The sequence below is a fragment of the Lissotriton vulgaris genome, chromosome 8, assembly GCF_964263255.1.
Source record: "Lissotriton vulgaris chromosome 8, aLisVul1.2, whole genome shotgun sequence".
In the NCBI taxonomy this organism is placed as follows: domain Eukaryota; kingdom Metazoa; phylum Chordata; class Amphibia; order Caudata; family Salamandridae; genus Lissotriton; species Lissotriton vulgaris.
The window spans coordinates 713,524,112-713,548,410 of record NC_141696.1 but is presented as its reverse complement, the minus strand read 5'-3'; the positions used below and the strand labels follow the sequence as shown (position 1 = coordinate 713,548,410).

The window sequence follows — 24,299 nt, the reverse complement described above, 5'->3', positions numbered from 1 at the left end:
CCAGAGACATTTTAACCTATGTAATGTGGTAATTTGGAATCTGCCTGCCTGGGTTTGTTTATGTACTTTTAAGCTGAAGAAATAAACCTCTTTAAAACCCTGCTGTGTGTACTCAAAAGCCAGACACAAACCTTCCCTTTTATTACATATAAATCACACCTAGGATAGGCCCCAGGCAGCTCTATGGGCAGGATGCAGTGTATTTAAAATGTAGGACATGTACTTTTGAGTTGTATATGTCCTGGTGGTGAAAAACTGCTAGATTCGTTTTTCACTACTGCAAGGCCTATCTCTCCTATAGGTCAACATTGGGATTGGCTTAAAAAATATTTTAAGTGTAATTTCCAATTGGGAAAAGATAGAGATTTGGTGTTTGGTGTCTCTGGACTCACAATTTAAAATCACAACTCATAGTAAAGTCGGATTTTAATTTGTAAGTCTGAAAATGCCACTTTTACAAAGTTGCCATTTTCTTACTTTAACCATTCTGTGTCTCTGCCTGTCTCTGTAGACTCGTCTGGGTTAGGTGACAGCTGAGCTTTGTGCATTTTCTCTAGGCAGTCACACAAAGGGAGCTGGGGAGTGAACTTTGCATCCTGATGACCCATCACCAGGCTGATGGGCCTTTATGAGGTAGATTGGGAAGGAGGAGCTGACACTTGCACCTGAATAGGGCTGTGCCTGTCCCCACACAAAGAGCTGCATACCCCCTGCAGTAAGTCTGGAGCCACGGCAGGAGAGGCAGGGACCTTGTGATCTTCAAAGGCCTCTTTGAAGTCTCTCCCACTTCAGATACAAATTTGGGTATAAGTACTGGACCCCTGACACTACCATATCAGAACTTTTCTGAAACCAATAACATTCTGCCTGGAAGAAGCGCTGCTCTGCTGCAGGAGGGACTGCACCTTTGTTAACTGCTTTGCTGTGCTGGCCTACTGCCTACTTATTGCTGTGCTGTAGGAAGGGTACACAGTCAAAATATCGAGTATGAAATATCGATGTACCAAAATATCGTGTCAGTAATTCCGAAGGTGCAGAATATCGAAAACAAGAATATCGTTGGACAGAATATCGACCCTAAGGTAAGTAATATCGAAATACTTAATATTGATGTAAGTAATATCGAAGTTAGTAATATCGATAGCATATATATCGATGTTACTAATTTCGATTACACTAATATCGATATTTGTATTATTTCTGTTGTTTTTTTATTATGTATGTGTTATATGTTTTACTTAAGTAATTAAAATAAGTAATATTATATGTGTATTACATATATATATATTAATACATTTATTTATAAGTAAATTATATGTTTTAGTACCGGAGCGAGTTGTGGGTTTATAGGGGAATAGGGTGGGAAGTAATTTAATTATGTTAAATTGATTATTAATTAGTAGGATTTAATAATAAATTGTAATTAATTAGTAATTTTTTTTAATTAATTGAATATAATTTTAATTAATTGATTAATTGATAAATATGTTCTGTAGCGGGTTATGGGTTTATAGGGAAATAGGGTGGGAAGTAATATAAATATGTTGAATTAATTAATAATTAGTAGTTAATATTAATTAATTATAAATATTTGGTAATTACATTTAATTAATTGGTAAATCATTTTAATTAATTGATAAATATGTTCTATAGCGGGTTGTGGGTTTATAGGGGAATAGGGTGGGTAGTAATTTAATTACGTTAAATTAAAAAATAATTAGTAGTTATTATTAAATATTTTTAAATAATTGGTAAATAAATTTAATTAATGGTTATTTCATTATAAATAATTGATTAATTGATATATATGTTCTGTAGCGGGTTGTGGGTTTATAGGGGAATAGGGTGGGAAGTTATTTAATTATGTATAATTAATTAATAATTAGTAGGAATTATAAATTAATTTTAAATAATTGGTAAATCATTTTAATTAATTGGTAATTAATTTTAATTGATTGGTAAATAATTTTATTTAATTCATAAATAGATAAATGTGTTCTGTTGTGGGTAGTGGGTTTATAGAAGAATATGGTGGGAAGTAATGTAAATGTACTTAAGTAATTTTTTTTAAATGATTGTTTTGTAAATAATATAATTGTTAAATAATTATTAATTGGTAATTAAATATTATAAAATGGTCTTTTTTAATATTTATTTTTGGTTAAATATACTTAGGTAATCATGTTTTTTATAATTATGTATAGGTATTGTATATGGTTTAAATTTTTTTAATACTTTATATCATTTTTTAAATAAAAAGCTTTTATTTATAAGTATGTTATTTTAACCCCTACGCTATCCAACATTTTCCCTACTGTTGCATTCTCTGGAGTTGGAATAGTAATTGTTACCCCTACGCTATCCAACACTTTCCCTACTGTTGTACTCTCTGGAGTGGGAATAGTATTTTTTACCCCTACGTTATCCAACACTTACCCTACTATTGCACTCTCTGGAGTGGGAATAGTAATTGTTACCCCTACGCTATCCAACGCTTTCCCTACTGTTGCACTCTCTGGAGTGGGAATAGTAATTGTTACCCCTACGCTATCCAACGCTTTCCCTACTGTTGCACTCTCTGGAGTGGGAATAGTAATTGTTACCCCTACGCTATCCGACGCTTTCCCTACTGTTGCACTCTCTGGAGTGGGAATAGTCATTTTTACTCCTATGCTATCCAATGCTTTCCCTACTGATGCACTCTCTGGAGTGGGAATAGTAATTTTTACTCCTACGCTATCCAACGCTTTCCCTACTGTTGCACTCTCTGGAGTGGGAATAGTAATTGTTACCCCTACGCTATCCAACGCTTTCCCTACTGTTGCACTCTCTGGAGTGGGAATAGTAATTTTTACTCCTACGCTATCCAACGCTTTACCTACTGATGCACTCTCTGGAGTGGGAATAGTAATTTTTAATCCTACGCTATCCAATGCTTTCCCTACTGTTGCACTCTTTGGATTGGGAATAGTAATTTTTATCCCTACGCTATCTAAAGCTTTCCCTACTGTTGCACTCTCTGGAGTGGGAATAGTAATTTTTACCCCTACGCTATCCAACGCTTTCCCTACTGTTGCACTCTCTGGAGTGGGAATAGTAATTTTTACTCCTACGCTAACCAACGCTTTCCCTACTGATGCACTCTCTGGAGTGGGAATAGTAATTTTTACTCCTACGCTATCCAACGCTTTCCCTACAGTTGCACTCTCTGGAGTGGGAATAGTAATTTTTACCTCTACGCTATCCAACGCTTTCCCTACTGTTGCACTCTCTGGAGTGGGAATAGTAATTTTTACCCCTACGCTATCCAATGCTTTCCCTACTTTTGCACTCTCTGGAGTGGGAATAGTAATTTTTACTCCTATGCTATCCAACGCTTTCCCTACTGTTGCACTCTGTGGAGTGGGAATAGTAATTTATATTCCTACGCTATCCAACGCTTTCCCTACTGTTGCACTCTCTGGAGTGGGAATAGTAATTGTTACCCCTACGCTATCCAACACTTTTCCTACTGTTGCACTCTCTGGAGTAGAAATAGTAATTTTTACTCCTACGCTATGCAAGGCTTTCCCTACTTTTGCACTCTCTGGAGTGGGAATAGTAATTTTTACCCAAACGCTATCCAACGTTTTCCCTACTTTTGCACTCTCTGGAGTGGGAATATTAATTTTTACCCCTATGCTATCCAATGCTTTCCCTACTGTTGCACTCTCTGGAGTGGGAATAGTAATTTTTACTCCTACGCTATCCAATGCTTTCCCTACTGTTGCACTCTCTGGAGTTGGAATGGTAATTTTTACCCCTGCGCTATCCAATGCTTTCCCTACTGTTGCACTCTCTGGAGTGGGAATAGTAATTTTTACCCCTACGTTATCCAACGCTTTCCCTACTGTTGCACTCTCTGGAGTGGGAATAGTATTTTTTACTCGTACGCTATCCAACTCTTTCCCTACTGATGCACTCTCTGGAGTGGGAATAGTAATTTTTACCCCTACGCCATCCAATGCTTTCCCTACTTTTGCACTCTCTGGAGTGGGAATAGTGATTTTTACTCCTACGCTATCCAACGCTTTCCCTACTGTTGCACTCTGTGGAGTGGGAATAGTAATTTATATTCCTATGCTATCCAACGCTTTCCCTACTGTTGCACTCTCTGTAGTGGGAATAGTAATTTTTACCTCTACGCTATCCAACGCTTTCCCTACTGTTGCACTCTCTGGAGTGGGAATAGTAATTTTTACCCCTACGCTATCCAACATTTTATATAATTAATTATAAAAATATTAAAAGAATATTAAATTTTTTATGTTTTGTACATTTTATTTATGTTATTGTTTTATGTTTATAAATGTATTTGTAAATTAGAATATATTTTAATAATTTATAAGTTAGTAAAATAATTATTACAACATATTGTTCAGAACATATATATTATATATTTACAGTATATATTTCATTAATGTATTTAATATTATATATGTATTATTTATTAATTTTAAACATTATTAGATACTTATAACTATGTATATTATATTTATTAGTGTTATTTAATTTATTTTACAATTATATTTTAAAAGAAAAAAAAACTATATTTTTAACATCGATATTTTTAACATCTATATTATTTTTTCGATATTTTTGTACTTACCATGTTGTAGATAGGATGTCGATATTCTTGCCCTCGATATTTTAGACTCGATATTTCTGTAGGTCGATATTTTGGAGGTCGAAATTTTGTCAGTGATCCGTAGGAGGGACTACCACTTTACTACCTACTCTGCTGTGTTGGCCAGCTACTTCTTCCCTGGGAATGAGAGAGGCTGGACATGCTCTCTATATTCTTTAGCCTAAGTTTCTGCAAAGGTTTGTTGGCTTGCCTCCTGTTCTCTTGAGTCTCATGGTCACAAAAGACTTTTTGTAACTCTGCTGGTGATACTGGACTCTGCCATCTGTGAGTCCTATCCTTGCATGAGGCGTCCCCTCCAGTCATGGGTCTCAGAAGAGGGTTCTGCAGCTTTTTCTGCAAATATTGGTGCAGGGACCCCTGTGTGCCAATCGGACCCAACACAGTACCCTCAGACGACAATGTGGGTCTTGACTGCGAGGTTCAACAATAATGCAGCGCAGAACCGAAGGCGCTTCTGCGAGGCGCAACTTCGATGCAGCGGCGATCCTTCAACACCAACTGTGAGGCTCAACTGCAATGCATCCACCCGACTGCGTCAATCGGAACAAGCACATCGAGTCTTTGACGACGGCGCTTGCTCCATACAAAGGTACTTTTTCAGCAGGCCCTGGGTGATTCCCGAGCTCGACTGTCTTCCATCACGGTCAGCCTTATCTTTGGATTCACCCCGGTATAGCTTAACCTCAGGTAATCTTTTCAGCACTATTGACTTCTAAGCACTGTTTTGGAATTTAATCTTTAAAAATTCATATCTCAACTTCTATTGATTGGATTTGGACTTTTTGGTCTTGTTTTACTCAGCTAAATATTATCTATTTTTCCAAACTGGTGTGGGGTTCTTTTTGTGGTGTTTTCACTTTTACTTTAATTTAAATGTTGCAAAAATACTTTACACATTGCCTCTCAAGTTAAGCATCACTGCTCTGTGCCGAGCTACCAAAGGGTGAGCACAGGTTAATTTTGGGTGTGCATCTGACTTACCCTGACTAGGATTGTGGCTCCTGCTTGGACAGGGTGTTTACTCTGCCAACCAGAAACTTCAATTTCTAACAACACCTGAATATCTAGACTATCAGTCTACGGTCACAGAAAAACAACAAACATCGACAAAGACAATATGCCTGGCTTCAATGTACTAACTCCAGCAAACACAGGAATGTACAAGTGCTATTTGTATGCATTAGCACATTAAAGCTAGAACTTTTGGTTTTACCAGTGCTGGATAGAATACCTAGTAACAGCCTGTTGTATACCACAGGCTGTTACTCATTGTTCTATGAGTAAACATTCAAACCTGAAAATCCATGGCTTAATATGTCTAAAAGTACTCTATTTAAGAATTGTAAATTGTAAATTGTTGTGTCTTGTAAAGCGCACTGCTACCCGGAGGCCTCGTAGCGCTATAGACCGCTGGGGAACCCGTCCTGGCTTTCCCTGTGAGATAGTCCCTCCTGGGGGTCTCCAAGGTGAAACCAGGCATCCCCGGCGTTTGTGTGGGGCCGTTGTGGAGATGAGGCAAGCTAATGCCCAGAGTTGCCGAGTGTGCTCCCTGGTCGGAGTAGGCACCGATGCGAGAATTATCAGTCCGCTGATCCTGGTCCAAGACCCTGCCGTGTCGGGAATCGAACCCTGGTCCCGGGCCGTTCTCTGCACTCGGGTCTGCCGCCTCTAACCAGTGAGCCACACCTCTCCAAGAAGATCTCCCTTTTTAATACGAATAAGTCACCCCTATGAAAGCCTTGTAACCCACAAGTATTGTGCCTGGTATTGAAGAGTGGGACATGGCCGTACAGTGAAATGGTTCTAAAAGCAATTTTCACTGTGGCTGGCCCAGCTATCCTATGTAGGAAACCACAGTACAGATTAAAATACTAATAGCGTGTCTCAATAATGAGACCAGCTAGAAAAGTAATTAAACAACTAATTTGAATAGTTATTAACAAATATTGTGAGCTCAGAGTTTTTATAAATATTAAGGAAAAATAACTTTTAGACAGTTGCCTTTCCATGCCTGAATTTCTTGGAGGTAAATTTGCATTGGCTCTCCATCTTTTCACAGCCAAGGATTAGCCTTGAATATGTGTGAAAAAGGTGTAAAATCACCCATAGAAGCAAATAATAGACTGAATGGAATTGGCAAAGATGACTCCTCTGAACTCTGGACAATGTGCAGGGTGGGGGCTATGGGCATCCTTTTTAACACTCCAGTGTCACATGTTGCTTGAATGTCAAATGGTCTTTGACAGGTCTGCTAGGTTCACATATAACACTTAGTGAACACTTGGCAGAGAGAGAACAGAATACCAAGACGATTCTTGAGCCATTGGTCCCGAGCAGAATCACCCCTCTGCCTCTGAAACACAAAGAACACTGTGTACATTTCTATACAATTTGGGGTTGCCTCTTACATTTCAACCATGTGTTCCTATTTATCTCAGTATTTCAGATTTCCTGGTATGGGGTGCCTGTGCTGGAGATCGATCCCCTCCCATAGGACTCATTTTCCCTAGCATTATCAAAATGAATGGCCCTATACTGGAATTCGATAACAGGGATCCATTTGTCATTGAATAAGACAGCCTCAAATAAGTTAAGGGCCATCCAGGGACCACAAAGTAGGTAAACTTGTTTGCAAATTGGAGCAGTGGCTTTGCTACCTTAAAGAACCTCTTTTCTACGAAGTCTCAGGGCAAACAGAGTATTCCCCTAGAGTACCCTGCCTGTACATCCTGTCAAACTCTGTTTGAATGTAGCTAGATTCAGTAAAACGATACAATACTGAGAGACTGGCCTCCAATCAGGCGATGTTTACTACTGCTACAAAGATACCAGTAGATGAGACATTTGGCTTTCTCGGGGGCTGTAGCTTGGGGTAACTAAAGTCTGTCTGCTTCTAATGTGTGGGGTATCAGTGAGCATATGTAACATGACCTGTTTGTGGTTTGAGTGCCCACAGTGGTAATGTGTTGATATAATGTGTTGTGTAGGAGTGAGCTGTGTAGTGTGTGTGGGATGCTAGAATGGATTCAGTGTATGTGTCCGTGAGGTGCAAGAGGTCCCTGAACATGTGTTGCACGAATGTCAAAGTGGGTTTCATGGGACTGGGCACATTTTGGGGATTTACAGAGTACATGAGCACCCTAACTAAGCAGAGTCTGCACAAAAAAACAAGGGGCCATAACTAAAAATACATTTGTAGGTTGTAGGATGATCTCCAGGGGGAGAAATCTGACGTCATGGCGTCCAGAGGTGTTGTGTCTTGGTGAAGAGCAAAGAAAGAGAGTTTGCTATAAAAAAATGGCAGTAAAATCAATTTGTAGTCTGTGTTCTTGCACGGTTGGCTTGTGGAAGTTCGGATCTACACAGATGGAGCAAGTGTGTCAGCAGCTCACTGATGCCAGTTTAACTTTGAATGTCAAGAAATGTGAATTCCAAAAGACAGTTAACATTCTTTGGCCATATCTTTTCTGATGGGGGCATGATACCAGATCCAGCTAAAGTGCAAGCTCTGTCAATTGCCAGTCCCCCACAAGATGTTTCCACGTTACTTACATTCATTGGCAAGGCCAGCTATTGCTCTAGATACATACAAGCCTTTGCCACTGTCAGTGCACCTTTAATAGACTTGACAAAAAAGCATGTTTCTTTTCTTTGGTCACATGAATGTGAGCAAAGTTTCCAGAAAATCAAGCAAAGTTTCCAGAAAATCAAGCAAGCTATTGAGACCATTACTAAAATTGTATACTTTGATCCAAAGCTTCATACTGAGGTTGTTGTTGATGCTAGCCCTGTCGGGTTGGGCGCCATCCTTGCGTAGAAAAGCGGACACCTAACTGCTCGAAGATGTATTCTGGCATATGCATGCCAAAGTTTGTCCCAAACTGAACGGGCTCATTCACAACCTGAGAAAGAAAGCCTAGCAGTGGTGTGGGCTTGTGAACATTTCCACATATTCTTGTATGGGAAGCCCTTCATGCTTGTGATCGATCATCAAGTATTGTTGACTTTCTTTGGAAATCCAAAAGCAAAAGTGCCTTCTCGCATTGAAAGTTGGGATCTGCGATTGCAAGAGTACAATTACACCATCATGCATTGTCCAGGGAAAGATCAGAACACTCCTGACTACTTCTCATGTGTACCTCTACAATGCCCTGACACTCATTCTAAGATGGTTAAAGCTTACATAAATTTCATAGTGAAATCAAGCGCCCCAGCTGCCATTTTGTTGGAACAATTGTCACTGCCACAAATCAAGATAGTGGCATGCTAAAACTGAAAGACATTATCACACATCAGTCTTGGTAAGAGAACCCTTAACCTCTTACAAGTTACAGTGAATATCTAAAGTTTAAGGATATCTAAGATGATCTGTCTGTTACTCAGGAAGGTATTATTCTAAGAGGTTAGAAAATTGTCATTCCGGAGAGTCTGCAACAACATATTATTGAAGTGGTTCATGAAGGACATTGTGGAATTGTTGCCACTAAGCAAGCTATCTGAGGTCCGGTCTCCAGATCTGAACGAGAGGGTTGAAAGAGAATTAAAGGCTAGTCATCTATGCAACTGTCTGTCATTGAAAACCACTACATGCACGTTAATCATGCCAGAGTTGACAATGTATACATGAGAAAAAAATTGCAGTGGACTGCTTCAGTCCTCTCGACAACGGGCTTCACCTGACGGTGATCATTGATGAATATTCCCACTTTCCATTGTTCGAAGATCTCTCATATATCACTCAAGAATGTGTCTTTAAGAGATTAGACAGCATCTTTGCGACCTGGGGTGTTCTTCTGGTCTTTAAGTCTGACAACAGCAGACCTTTCAACAAACGAGAAGTCAGAGACTTTCTCAATCATCTTAATATGAAGTACCAGAAGAGCACCCCTCTTTGGCCACAGGCTATTGGCCTTGTCAATCGTTTCATGAGTACTCTAAAGAAAGCTGTCCAGTGTGCTGTACTGGAAAAGTTTGGCCTTAAAGCTGCCTTAAATTCCACTCTTCAAGCTTACCGCTCAACCCCTCACTCGACTACATGTGAAAGCCCTGCAGCCTTGATGTTCAGGAGAGCCATGACGACCAACTTACGTGTCAATGGACCAACAGGATAGCAAATAATGAGGAAGAAACACGCATGAAAGATTTGGTTTGTAAGAGGGAAATGAAAGCCTATGCGGACAGGCGTTGAAAGGCAAAATATGTCACCTTCACTAGAGAAGATCAAGTTATTGTTCATCAGCATAGAAAACGAAAGTCTGATGCTGAACAATTTCTTGCTCTGACCAGCAAAGGACACATGGTATTGTCCAGCATCCTGGGAAGTCTATTATGATGGACTCCTTGCATTTCTGACATGTGTCTCATCATTCATCAGGCACTGATGTCATTATAGAGACTGAGTCTGAAAGGACAAGTGACGAATCCCTGTCTGCTGCTGTTTTTCCATCACCAACGCCTGTCATGGACATTTCTTCTGCCTGTCCCCAGTTTCCGAAGACACGGTCAGGGCATGTGATCTAAGCACCATGAAGACTAATTGAAGAGCTCTTGTTGAATTCATGTGTACAACAAATTGTAATTTTTTATTTAAGAGAGGGGGAGATATTGTGTTGTGTGAGTCTGTAATGATGGCACCTTTGTGGCTCTTGATGGACTCAGTAGAACTGTGACGAAGGCATTAGAGCATAGTGAATTGAATGCTGGTTTAGAACATTGAGTTTGCAGTTACACAAAGAAGATGAATGTGTTATACTAAGCTCCTTTTGTGGCGTAGTCACAGGCGAGTCCCCAGGCTGGGGAGGATGCTACAGTGAGCACAATAAGTTGCACACAATCCTCTTCAGGTGTGACAAAGGTTTGCAGCACAGAATGAATCACCCAAATTGCCAATTCAGCTTAGTGAGTTACACAGACACATTCAGCTCAGAGTGAGACACTCCCACACATAATATGGGGCGTAAAACACAGAGAACCAGTCACAGACACCTCAGGATTGGCAAAACCAAATGGCATTCTGAGATCCATAGCGAGAGACGGGTTACTAAAGTACCTGGGGAACATCTGTCCAGCCAAAGCTGACTCTGAAATGACTCTGTGATAACATATGAGGAAGAAATGTGGGGTCTCAGTAACAGATCCTGCCTCCATCCCATCAGGGCCTTGAGGTAGAATGTGGCTATGGGGCCAGCACTGATAAGATCTAGGAAAACTGTGTTGTGTTATGTCTCAAACAGATCTACCTCACACTGGGACAATCATTAGATGCTGGTAAGAAATTCTTGCTTTCAGCCATGTTTATCCTCAAAAGAAACTGGTAGAGGAAAGAGATGGAGCATTAGGTTCTGCACACTTCCGATTTACCTCAATATGATCACATCCACCTATAATCTTGATAAAACACAAAATGGATGTATCCTTTGAAAACCTTAGCTTGAAGGAAAGAGTGAAAAAGTGATAGCCTAAGCCACCGGTTGCAACCCCTGCTGCCTTGCTTGCGATCCTTGGCTGTTAGTTTGCCTTGGCTAGCACTCTGGCGGCATAAAATCAGCTGCAGTGTGAGTGCCGTATGATTGCACTGCTGTGCTGAAGCCATGATGGCCTGTAAGCTGGGCCTGGGTGGGGGAAAGAACTTGCCTGGAGTCGTTGCTATGGTGACTCCAGGCTTGGCCAGCCGGCGCAGTCCTTAATTTGATACATTGTATGTATCTGCTGCGGGCCTGGGCCAGGAAGCTGAGCGAATGAGCATGAAGCGAGTGCATCATGGCTGGGCATGATTGGACAGTGACTGACTTTACGTGCTGCAGCGAGCAGCACTTGTGTGTAAGTGTAAGCATAAACCTGTTGCACCCTGCCCTAGCTGAGGATGTGGTGCCTGGTACGGGATGTGTAGCACCGTAAATGATTGGGCAGCCCCCACATGGCAGTAAAGTCAGAACTGCCGTGGTGCAGTCTACGAGTTGAATCAGACTCATGCCTTCTGCATGGGTGTTGGGTGTCAAGACTGTACAGTGATTGACTAGAATCAAGTTTAGGACCAGGCAATGAGTGAAATGTTTCACTTAATTGTCACTTTCTGAATGAGTCAGACAGTCGGGCCTTGGGCGAGCCACTGGGCAGGTACTCTGAGAGGTAGACTGACTGAGTTGTCACATCGACTCAACTAGAATCTCGATTTTCCGACTCCCCTTGTGGTGGTGCCATTGATTTTGACTCCTGTGAGTTGCAGGGCCTGGGTAAACCTATAACAGAAGCAACAAGTAAAGTAAGATAAGATTATCTGTTTTTCGAGTTGACACAAGATTTTCAAATGCCCTGCTGCAAAACTTCAGAAATTATTATTAAAGAGCCCACATTTCAAGTTCATACCTTCTAGTGGTCCAGCCATCGTTTACGTAATGTGAATAACACATTAATTGCCATTGTTTTATGTTGAGCACTGCATCCATGTAGCAACAGCATGCGCACGCATGCCAGTGCTTGTGGACTGGCCAACAAGACATTGTCTATTTTGAAAAATGCTAAGGGCAGAATAGACTGCAAAGTTCCTTCTATATTCAGCAACATTCAGGCAACAATAAAAGTGTCTAGTTAACTCTGGTGATTTATTAATGTACCTGCTGGAGAGAGATGGGAGAAGGTAGCTCAGAGGGTTAATATGCTTGCTGCAAACAACATGCACTGTGCATATCAAAGAACAGTATTTATGTGGATAGAGCAGTTGATTACTACTTTTGACACTGAGATTCTGTTCTTATTGTGTAGTTCATAAGTTACTTTCGTAATCTAGCACAGTGAGCTATGAACTGCCATTTAAGTGCTGCATGCAAGCTGCATGGTAGAAAGTTATGTTTTTCCCCACTTTTTCTATCCTGATGTTGCTAAGAAAGGTTTGTTTGTGTAGGAATAAATTCTTATTATTAAAGTCAACCCCAACCACTGTGTTCTGTTCGGAATCCTGAGTTTGTGCTTCTCAAGACCATGCACTCTTAAAAAGTGCCTAACAGTATAGATGACATGTGAATCCTACACTCTGCAGTCTCCTTTGACGCATGTAACATTTTCTATACACTGATTTACACATGTATGGTTTATTGTCTCTGTATGTGTGTATGTGATGGATTTTGAAAATGTGGAAAGTTTTGCTTTAGGAGCGGTAATTAATGGAGTAGTTTTTGAATGCGTACAGAAACATCTGCATTTTAAACAAGCATTTATGCCTTTGGGCATTCTCGCTTTTAGATAAGATGCTTGTTGCTGGAAAGGTATGCTAATGCATAACAAGCACATTATTGATCAATACAAGTACTGTACCAGTGAGGTGCATGTTTTCCGTAAAAAAAATGAATGATAATAAACCTGGAAAGGTTTAATGGCTCCACAGGTCTAAAAGTATGTAGACCATGTCATGGAAAGAAAGGTTGCTTGGAGAACTTGACCTACATGAAATAGCACTGTAATGTACGTTCCAAGACAAATATTTAATTGCATGGTACTCTTAGTTTCTAAAACAAATAATAAAGTGAACTTCGTTTAAAGATTATATGCCCATCAACCTTCCCATTTTATAATTTACTTGATATTGATAATGTCTGATTTAAACTTCACTAGCGTATTTTCCATTGTTGTACACTATTTGATAGGTTCTTAATCAATGCTACATTATCTTAATCAAATACCTGAAGATTGTACCAGAAACAATGCCTGAAGCTATATTTTCAATAGGATTTAAAGTGTGTCTGTTTATAGGGTACACCTTTTCTATCTGTAGAGATTTTCCAGCCTTTGTGTGTGATGTAAGGAACCAAAAGTTAGATGCATCACTTCTTGTAATGGCACCAAGCCAAAGGTCATGCAATGTCACTTCCTTTGATTTCATGTGGTCCAAAGGTCACGTGATGTCACTTTGTGTGATGTCTTGTAACAAAGGCTGGCCATTGCTTAATTTGTGTCGGTGGACGCTGGTGGTGGGGGACTGGACTGGCACGCATTTTTGTAGACTGGGACTTATTTTTCATCAATCCGACTGTGATCCAAGAGCAAAAGAGAGAAAGACAGAAAAGGAGGAAAGAAGGAAAGAGAGAAATGTGGGTAAATTGTGTCAAAGGGGGAAAAAAATTAAAATAAGCCTCTTAGAGCACGATAAAGCCGCAGGAAGTGAAGATTGGAGGAAGAAAGAGGTATAAGGTGATATTAGGACTAGTCAGGTTTCTTAATGGGCAACTATGACAATCTGCAGATTCTGCAACAGACTCATAACATAACCTTCGGTACATGCATTTTCTTTTTTTTTTAACCAAAATAATTACTTAGCTTGCGCAGTTTTTCTGCCCTCTTTCCCTACTAAACAATCTTGCTAATACTAAACCACACAAATCTTACTGGAGGGCTTGAAATGCCTGATAGTAATCCCCTCCTAGGCTAGCAATGAGCTCAAATGAAATATGTGTTTCCAATTCTGAATTGAAATTGAGCTCAAACTATACTTTTTTTTCAGAAAGGGATTCATGAATGGAATTTCACAGCTTCCTCCATCAGAGGAATAAGGTAGGTCTATTTCCAAAATAATTGTTCTTACATTAAGGCTAAATGTTAAACTACAGAAAACCTGTTTTTGGAGGTGGAAAATTAGAATGTTGTATTCGTCACCCATCTTTTGATCAGTAAAATGTTTATTCATTAGGACACTAGGCCAATAGAGAATTGTTATGCCTGTTACATGGATATTCTCTATTCAGGAAATCTAATATTTGTTTGAGTAAAGTAGTTTAAAAACAAGAAACCATGAAGGGTGAGGCAACCCATTAGACTGGATGTTGGCAAGCTGAGATACTATCCTGAGATCCTATATGGGGTTGCAAGCACCCTGATAATTAATCCTGTAGGTGCTGTCTATGACAGGCTGTGACTCCTCGATTTGGCATATGTCCATGCCACAGTCCTGCTGGATCCACTGCTTACCACCTTATAGGCCATTTTGTCTTTTCAGGATTTGGAGGCTGGCAGCCCTAGTTGCGATTGAAACTAAAATGTTGTAGCCAGCCAGTCAGAGAGAAAATGCTCACTCGTCTAATTTGTTTGGTTTATTTTTGGGATTTTGTGGATTGCCGGGCAATTCCAGAGATCAGGTTTGGAGCTGTTTACCAAAATAATGGCCTAGAGATACAAAAGGCTTCCTCAGATTAACCCTACAAAGTCAGCACAATACCTTTTAGTAGCACAGACTTCTCAAAAAAAGTTGTTTAATGTATTTAAATAAAATCAGGCAAAGGCACACCTCTGGCTAAGGCTAAGGGTTTCTTTTTCTCGCAAAAGTAGCTGCCCAGTGCAATGGATGCTGTAATATGAAAACGTCCTTGAAAGCTAGCCAGGTAGAGACAATGGTTATCTCAAAATTGTAACCTCATCATGTCTAAAGCGGAACACTTTTTAAAAGCTAATTTCATGAAAACTACCAAACGGATTTACACAAAACAAAGCAAAAGCACTTCCTAGGGTAAAGGTTCACTTAAATGTAAAATTTGGTGTTATTCGTTCCAGCCATTTTTTTCTTTATTGAAGTGCAAATCATCCTGTGTGAGTTAAAATGGAAAATGTAATTTTTGGGAGGTTCCATTTTTTGGGACCCAAGCTTGATGGATCTGCACAAAACTTGACCTTTTTTGGACACTTGTGTGTGGATTCGTCAAATGGCACCAAAGTTATTAGTAAAACCAAAAAATGCCTGTTCATTATAAAATCTAGCCTAACAATAACTACTCACACGCTCTCTTGCTGCCTGTGTAATACCACAATGCATGTCTATATAAATATATATAGGCTATGCTCTTCGTCCAACCCACCAGGAAGTTGCTATTCTCCTATTTTTTCATGACTATTATTAGTACTACCATACTCCCACAGTAGTACAAATATCACAGAAGTACTGTGGTGCCTCACAGGGGCCGCACTGTATCCCATAGTAGTAATACGGAGTGCTGAACCTTCCCCTCATTTGTCCTTTTCAAATTTTTTCTCAGGACTCAGGAACCGAGTCCAGTAATTGCAGTCGCAGCATTTTCTCAAATGTTGTGCCAAGCCAATCAGGTAATTCTGGTACAGCAGTGCCAGTACCGGTTCCTCGGTACTGAAATGACTGACAGTAGAAAAAATGTCCTCAACCAATCAGATCTAAGTATTTTTAGAATGATGTTACCATGGAAGTACCACAGTTCTGTATTGGAGGAGTACCGTGGGACCAACCATCCAGATATCAGTAATTGTTTTTCAGGGTTAACCACTCCATGCCCAACAGAACCCCCTCTTTAATTGCACATTTCTCGAAAACAGCTAGACAGATGTACACCTGATCACATAAAGCATGCTTTCTGGGTAACATATTGCCAATTTTGTTCAGCCATATTTTCTGTATTAGAAAGCAAAATCTCCTATGAAAATTACCATGGGGAATCACATTTTTGAGACATGCTCTTTTTCTTGGCCCTTGCCTGATGGCTCAACACAAAACTTTCTGTGAAGGACCTAAAGTGGATGAACTGTTTTTTGGAAATGTTTTGTGCCGATATTTACTTTGAGGAGCAAATATAATACAGGCACACTGGAAAATTCCGTCCTCAAGTAGCTATACTCCTCCAACTCAAACAACCCTTTATCCCTTCATCCTTCTAGCATGACCCAGTAATCTGTCATACTTTTGTTGTCAGTCTCCTTGTTAATGAACTCATAGCAGGCCCCATCACTAAGCGGTCTCACAGCCTCTTTGATATACATCTCTCTTAATAATACTACAACATTCCCACCCTTATCTGCAGGGTCGATAATTATTCTATCATCACTTGCAAGTGAATCAATAGCTTGTCTCTGTTCTTTTGTCAGATTCCACTACTCAACTCGACTAGTTCTTCTAATTTTCATCAACTCTTCTAAAATCTTTTCATGAAAAGTGTTGGTACCGTCACAGGGCATCTAACTTAAAAAAAGTTGATTTGGGTATGAAATTGGGATAGGATTGTTCATATGCTATACCCAACTCATCTAGAAGAACGCCTTGCTCATTCATCTCCAATATATGGAGGTTAAGCGGCACATCACTAACCCCAAGTGTCGAATTCATGGAGTCCTCTCAGTTGAGTACCCCGGTGCTGCACCTTTTCCCTCTTGCACCCTGTCTCAGATAGGGCCACTGCTTGAATTTCCATTTTTTTATTAGTCAAAACAAGTCAATGCATGACTGAAACCAGAAGAGGGACAAAAGAGGAGTCCAAAACACAAGACAGTGTTCTCATCATCTGTGAGTATCCTGTTTGATAAGTTATTAATAGTATTGTTTAACATCGTCACATCCATTACTGGTCTGCATGTTGGCCCTTTTTGTCTATTCCCACTAAGCCCTCTGATCTTTCTCCATTGCTTGTCTCCTCTTGTAGACTAGTTTTTCCTCTGCCTGATCCTCTTCCCCTTCCTTTGTTTCCCTGCCTATCCCCTGGTGACTTATTGCATTACCTCTATATATATTCTGTTACTGTGCAATGAATTGCTGATAAAGTCTGATGGTTATATAGGTTTATAACCTTACCAAAGCAAACAGCAGCAGACCAAGGTTAAGCACATCAACTTTTTCTGTTTCCAGATATCTGGTGGTGCAACCACTCTCACCATCCGCCGCCAAGGATGTCCGTCAGAACAATTTTACAAAAGAATTTGAGAGGTGCACTCGGTAAAGTCAACAACACAAAAAGTTCATTGGTTTTGTAAATCTTCTGTTCTTTCTTTAATGCGTTCTTTATTTTCTTTTAAAATACACAGGCACAGCCGACGCGTTTCATTCTCTTTCGTGCCTTGGGAATTTCGTCAGGGCTGCAAAAAATTTTAACATGCATAAACATTTTTTGCCTTGTGTTTGAATAGATATAACAATAATCCACATAACATACAAAATTAGATTAAAATGGACTAGAGAATACACCAATAGACCTAGCCATATAAAAAGTACAAGCCAAATGGCACATTCACTAATACATTGTGGAAGCAAGTACACCCTCACCAGTACATTGCCTCTACAATGCCAATCCAAAACAGTGTAACTTGACATAACCCGATTTCACCGACCTGTGCCAATTGGGGAAAAAGGCACCCGAAAAGAGTTGTGCAATCATACCAAGTATAGTACTTTAAAAGCCAAAGATTGAGTAAAAAGATGAAACATATATTGTCCAAAATGTGAAACGTGAAACGTCACAGAGTGTATGGTCAGGTTGACCGTGATCAAGATATGAACACAGCATCAAGTCAACGATACTATCACTGTAATCACTTCAAAGGACATAGGGGATAGGATATGGTCATAAACGTCCCCCATGAGTACCATGATATGAATCCAAAAATGGGCTCACCATGCAACAAATGATCATACAAATTCGATGGTCCAAAGCGTGATCTCACCCGCAGTACTGGTGCTGAAGGATTAGTGTCAGTGATGTGGTCCCAATTGTTCCTAGAGATAAGATACAATAGTGTAGTTTGTTAGCGACGGTTCCACCAAATTCTATGTAAGATCTTAAAACTGATCATAGACCGTTATATTATTTACGGCTTGAGTAAAGTGCGTCACAAGTACATACCAAATAATATATAAATTATTATGTCTCGCTACGTTGCAAATGGAGCATGGAGCGAGATATATTTTGTAATAAGTCCAGAACTTGGCAAAACCCAAAGGTACAGATATCAAAAGGAAGCTACTCCCCTGCAGGTAGTCTAATTGTAAAAGGGAAACACCGATCTTAGATGGAAGCTACTCCCTTACAGGCCATCTGTTAGTGCAAGGGAAATCGCAAAATAGTTTTTACCTGGATATTATAGAAGTAACGTTCCAGGCGAAGTATCTGCTCGTAATGCCACAAATTAGCAACCGTAGTGCGTGGATAGAGAAACAAGTATAGATCCTGGCCCCCTGTATGTGAGACATATATATGCCAAATTATATCATACTCTCTGTAACTAGAGGTATATGCATATAATGGGTAGTGCATATTGCCAGAGGTATTTATATTATAACATACACTTTGAGGTTCTGGTAAATTTTATTATATATACCTCCATTTTTTTCAAAGTGTAATAACACCTTAAGGCTAAGTATCACCTCTAATAGAGAGTTCAAGTTAAAAATATATAAGGAAATATCTCAATGTAGGTTTCTTTTGATCACAAAAAGAATTTTTATAAAAACTGGTTGGTGGCCCATGTCATTATAGAGATAACCTTTGCAGTGACTGGTACAAGGCTCATGGAGGGAAGGGGGAGTAGACGAAAGTAGATACAATCACTAATTTCCTCTTCCCACTGGTATAACAGACGGAGGTTCGGTCTCTGTTATCCTCCTCCCGCTATTGTAAATAAACATAGTCATTTGTTACGCTCACAACACCCCGAAATGCTATATTGTTAACTGCCGCTTATCAGTCTCTAGTACCTTGTAAAGTCAGTGTGGACGAGGGCGGGGTGGCATTCGCTCGTCGACCGGTATCCAAATGAGTCGTAAAAGTATTCTTAGGTTGCAGGACCTAAACATAAATATATCATCCGATGTTACCAACATGCCATACAATACTCAGAGATGACGCTAGTGCTAGTTCCCTATAGAGTGGCATACCTGTGATAGGGTCTCTGTAGTCTCCTGCTCCTCCCCGTGGAATTCTGGACCCAATGTTTTGCCGGTCCCCCGCCATTTTTGAAGGAGGTAAACTGACCCCGAATAGGGTCACGTGGTTCCTTCAACATTGGAGCAGAGTCGGGACCGGTTCAATGTTAACCCATAGTTTCAGAAACGGCCATCTTTAAACATGTAAATATATGAAACGCCCCACTGGTATAGTTGTAAGCAAAAGATAAGTACGTACCGATTATGCACAACATATTCTGGATTACTAAAGGGAATATTTTATCAGAAGCGTGACGATATATTATTAATTGGTCGTAGATCAAGAGAACGATCGTACCCACAAAATCGGATATACTTAATTCGATAAAAGTGTGTAAGTAAACAATATGTTTGCTTATCGGAATGTGTAGTTCCGAGCTTGGAAAGTGTTGGCCACAATGATTTTATCGGACTGGCTCTGGGAAACATAACAAATTATGTGCAAGTCTAAAGGGGCCATGGCGGCCATCTTTGAGAAAGTTGATAGTAAACGGAGGATATTAAGATTGTATTCTGGAGGGGGTATATCCCATCCCCCGAATAAAGATCAGGTAAATGTTGATGATAGTGAAAAGCCCAGTGTGTTTTAAACACGGGTGGAGGCTCAGATGATATTAACCCCCACGGTTTTATCGGACTGGCTAAGGGAAACATGAACCAATTATATGCAGGTTTAAGGGGCCATGGCGGCCATCCTTAAGAAGGTTGATAGTAAGCGGAGTTACTGGAGATTATGCTCTGCAGAGGGTATATCTCATCCCCCCGAAAGAGACTCAGATAATGTTGACCACAGTGAGACACCCAGTGTTTTCTTGAACAAGAGTGAAAAAGGAATATGGATATAATCAATTGAAAGTTTTTGATCTACATACAGGTATGAGTGATAAGGGCTAATTTGTGGCATTACGAGCAGATACTTCGCCTGGAACGTTACTTCTATACTATCCAGGTAAATACTATTTCGCGATTTCCCTTGCACTAACAGATGGCCTGTAAGGGAGTAGCTTCCGTCTAAGATCGGTGTTTCCCATTTACAATTAGACTACCTGCAGGGGAGTAGCTTCCTTTTGATATCTGTACCTTTGGGTTTTGCCAAGTTCTGGACTTATTACAAAATATATCTCTCTCCATGCTCCATTTGCAACGTAGCGAGACATAATAATTTATATATTATTTGGTATGTACTTGTGACGCACTTTACTCAAGCCGTAAATAATATAACGGTCTATGATCAGTTTTAAGATCTTACATAGAATTTGGCGGGACCGTCGCTAATAAACTACACTACCGTATCTTATCTCTAGGAACAATTGGGACCACATCACTGACACTAATCCTTCAGCACCAGTACTGCGGGTGCGATCACGCTTTGGACCATCAAATTTGTATGATCATTTGTTGCATGGTGAGCCCATTTTTGGATTCATATCATGGTACTCATGGGGGACGTTTATGACCATTTCCTATCCCCTATGTCCTTTGAAGTGATTACAGTGATAGTATTGTTGACTTGATGCTGTGTTCATATCTTGATCACGGTCAACCTGACCATACACTCTGTGACTTTTCACGTTTCACATTTTGGACAATATATGTTTCATCTTTTACTCAATCTTTGGCTTTTAAAGTACTATACTTGGTATGATTGCACAACTCTTTTCGGGTGCCTTTTTCCCCAATTGGCACAGGTCGGTGAAATCGGGTTATGTCAAGTTACACTGTTTTGGATTGGCATTGTAGAGGCAATGTACTGGTGAGGGTGTACTTGCTTCCACAATGTATTAGTGAATGTGCCATTTGGCTTGTACTTTTTATATGGCTAGGTCTATTGGTGTATTCTCTAGTCCATTTTAATCTAATTCTGTATGTTATGTAGATTATTGTTATATCTATTCAAACACAAGGCAAAAAATGCTTATGCATGTTAAAATCTTTTGCAGCCCTGACGAAATTCCCAAGGCACGAAAGGGAATGAAACGCGTTGGCTGTGCCTGTGTATTTTAAAAGAAAATAAAGAACGAATTAAAGAAAGAACAGAAGATTTACAAAACCAATGAACTTTCTGTGTTGTTGACTTTACCGAGTGCACCTCTCAAATTCTTTTGTAAAAAGGTTTGTAACCTTAAATAAACTTTGATATAAATACGTAGAGTACAAGAACTATTTCTGCAAAGACACTAAGAATTCAGCCTAAATGCTTTGTCAAAAAATAAATATTTAAATTAGGTGAACAGGTTTATGTGCATTACACAAAAGTCAGTAAGTGTTAGACAAGTCCTCGATTAAGGCTTTCTTCTTTATTTTTACAGCATATCCAAGTTTGATGAACGATGTTGTTTTCTTTATGTTCACGATAATTCAGATGACTTCCAAATATACTTTTCTACTGAAGACCAGTGCGGCAGGTAAAGCTTTCCATTTCAGTACTGTTGGAAATGTTTGCTCTTTGCTGAAGCACAGACACACAGGTCATGGGAGAGGAGTGTACATTTGAAGATTATAAAATATGTTCCTGTGTAAAGATAATTCTAAAAGGTTTTCCTGCAAGTGATGTACAAGGGTGTCATGGACCATAGTGTGAGCATGGAAAATGTCTGCCCTGACAAATGATGATTAGTTAAAATAATGATGAGGGTTGGGTGATCCCCTCAGCACTCTGGGCCCTGGTGCACAACACCTGCTACACCTTTTTAGATGTTCCTCTGCTTAATAAAAATAGGGGGTGTGGCCTGGTGCACTGAAGAGGACATGAATTCCTAGGTCTTTTACCCATCCATTAATGATCCGCTAACTGATCCTTACAAATAATTAGTTGTATCCGTTTTTCCTGAAGAATAAAGGTGATTCTTACCAAAATGTAATTTTCTCCAAGGTTTGTGAAGCTTCCCGATGCTCAGGTGCTTGCCTCCTCCCCCATGTTGTCAACTATACCGTGGAAGCACCATCCTGAAGACGAAATGTGGATGATTCTGAGGGTGTACAGGGGTTGTAGAGGTACTCTGCTGTACCCTCCAGATGATTTGTGCTGGCAGCAATTGTTAGTCTGTCAGTCAAAGAGTGGTTAGAGAGGGAGGAGGGTGTGACAAGTGCATGGCAGGCAAAATGCATGGCTATGGGTGGCTGTGGTGTGACTTGAGAGGCATTGTGTAGGACCTTCCTGGGAGCGACTGATGGATGGAGTTGAGCCCCAGGCAATGCTTCCTTCCCCTTTGATAACTTCTCTTTCTGTTTTATGTAGAATCACACAGGGCATCTGGTTGTCTGTTTTCTCCCCGGTTGAGTGGGGAGCCAGACAAAAGTGTTGTCTCCTATTTTCCCTCACCATGCATCTTTTGGCAGAATGGACTCTGTGAGTCACCCTTGACAGCAATTTGCGTTTGGATGTTACTGTGTGTAAATGTAAATGTAGTTGAGCTTATATAGCGCACAGCTACCCGCAGTGGGTGTCCCGGCGCTTGCTTAGGGAACCCGTCCTGATATTCCCCTGTGTGATAGCCCCAGCAGGTATCCACAAGGTGAAAGTCAGGCATCCCGCCGCGAGGGGCCGTTGTGGAGATTAAGCAAGCTATTGCCCAGAGTCGCAGAGTGTGAACCCGTGAGTCGAGAAGGCACCGGAGCGAGAATAATCGAGTCCGTGGAATTTTTAGCCCAAGACCTGCAGAGGCGGGGAATTGAACCCTGGTCCAGGACCGATCTCAGCTTCTGGGTCTGCCGCCTCTAACCCCTGAGCCACACTTCTCCACCTGTGGAGGACCATGCGCCATATGATGCTAAATATGGTGCATTCCTTGCCTTTCACGCAGCGCAGAGCAGTAAGTTGGCAGAGCAACAGCCAGTCCGGGCCTGGTTTGCGACCACCAGGCGGTTGAAAATAATTGATTCATTCATTTCATCATGCATCAGAAAGAAACGGGGGATACATTCTCTTGCCACTCCTTCCTTCTCTTTGCAATCAGCAAGTATTTGAAACGTTAGCAGTGCTTGGCGCAATACAATGTACAATTTGCAGGGTACTTTGATACGTTGTGTTTCTCCATTTCAAAACCTCCCACTTTGTACCTTACAAACTTTATAAAGGAAAAACCCTTTAATACACCTGGCCATGTATTATCAGGTTTACGCAAAGAACCAGTGTGTAATAGCAAGTGATGCATCCCTGCTGTTCCATGTCCATATCTAAATGGTATCTCGTCAACTATTAATTTGCCATCGATCCACACACTGGTATCCCTTGAGAGATATCTTGGCTGCAGAGTGGGTGACTGGCTGGATGGTGATCACATGCATTGATTCCACAGATCGGGACCCTGCCTTGAGTTCTAGGTGTAGCTGAACAACTGGCTATTGGCCAAGTTTACCATAATAGCCAATCCGTACACACTTTATGGTCTCCAGACTCCAAGACAGAAGATTTAATCCTAAAAATGTAGTGAAGGTTGGAATGTTCAGGGTTAAGCATTCAGGTAGATTAAATAATCACAGCCAAGAAATCAAGTATTTTGTGCGCGGTCTCTAAATGTTGAATATCTGGTTGCTTACTTTGCACATTTAAGTGGCTTTTTTCGTAACATGAACAGCACTGTTTTTCATTGGTGATTTACCATGTTCCCCTTCTTCCAGGTTCTGTTGTCTGGTCAAAGAAATTATCACAGATGCAGTGGGTAGTGCTGTTGAGCTGGAAGGTGAAGCAGATGGAGACACCTTAGAGGTAGGTGAATGTGAATTCTTCAATGTGCTTTTAGGCTATACATTTCATTTACAATGCATTGGTTTGCCTGTTACCTTTCTCCTTTGAGGGTAGCATACTGGGGTCACTGGCATTGATTGCGGTCCCAACCAGGTTCCCTTCTCTAAAGAGTGTAACTAACGGCTCTTTGCACAGTAAATTGTTCAACTTTAATTTCAGACCCGTACTTA

At 40.4% G+C, this 24,299-nt stretch overlaps 1 protein-coding gene across 4 annotated transcripts in view; it reads left to right on the top strand.

Annotated features, from left to right (window-relative positions):
- The window catches only part of MAP3K15 (mitogen-activated protein kinase kinase kinase 15), a 1,281,486-nt gene that overhangs the window by 797,791 nt on the left and 459,396 nt on the right, over positions 1 to 24,299 (top strand). For all 4 annotated transcript variants that reach the window (XM_086934586.1, XM_086934588.1, XM_086934587.1 and 1 more), the window contains exons 12-14: positions 14,181 to 14,230; positions 21,692 to 21,787; positions 24,003 to 24,090. In XM_086934586.1, the coding sequence (XP_086790712.1) occupies positions 14,181 to 14,230; positions 21,692 to 21,787; positions 24,003 to 24,090 (234 nt within the window). The remainder of the gene's footprint in view (positions 1 to 14,180; positions 14,231 to 21,691; positions 21,788 to 24,002; positions 24,091 to 24,299) is intronic.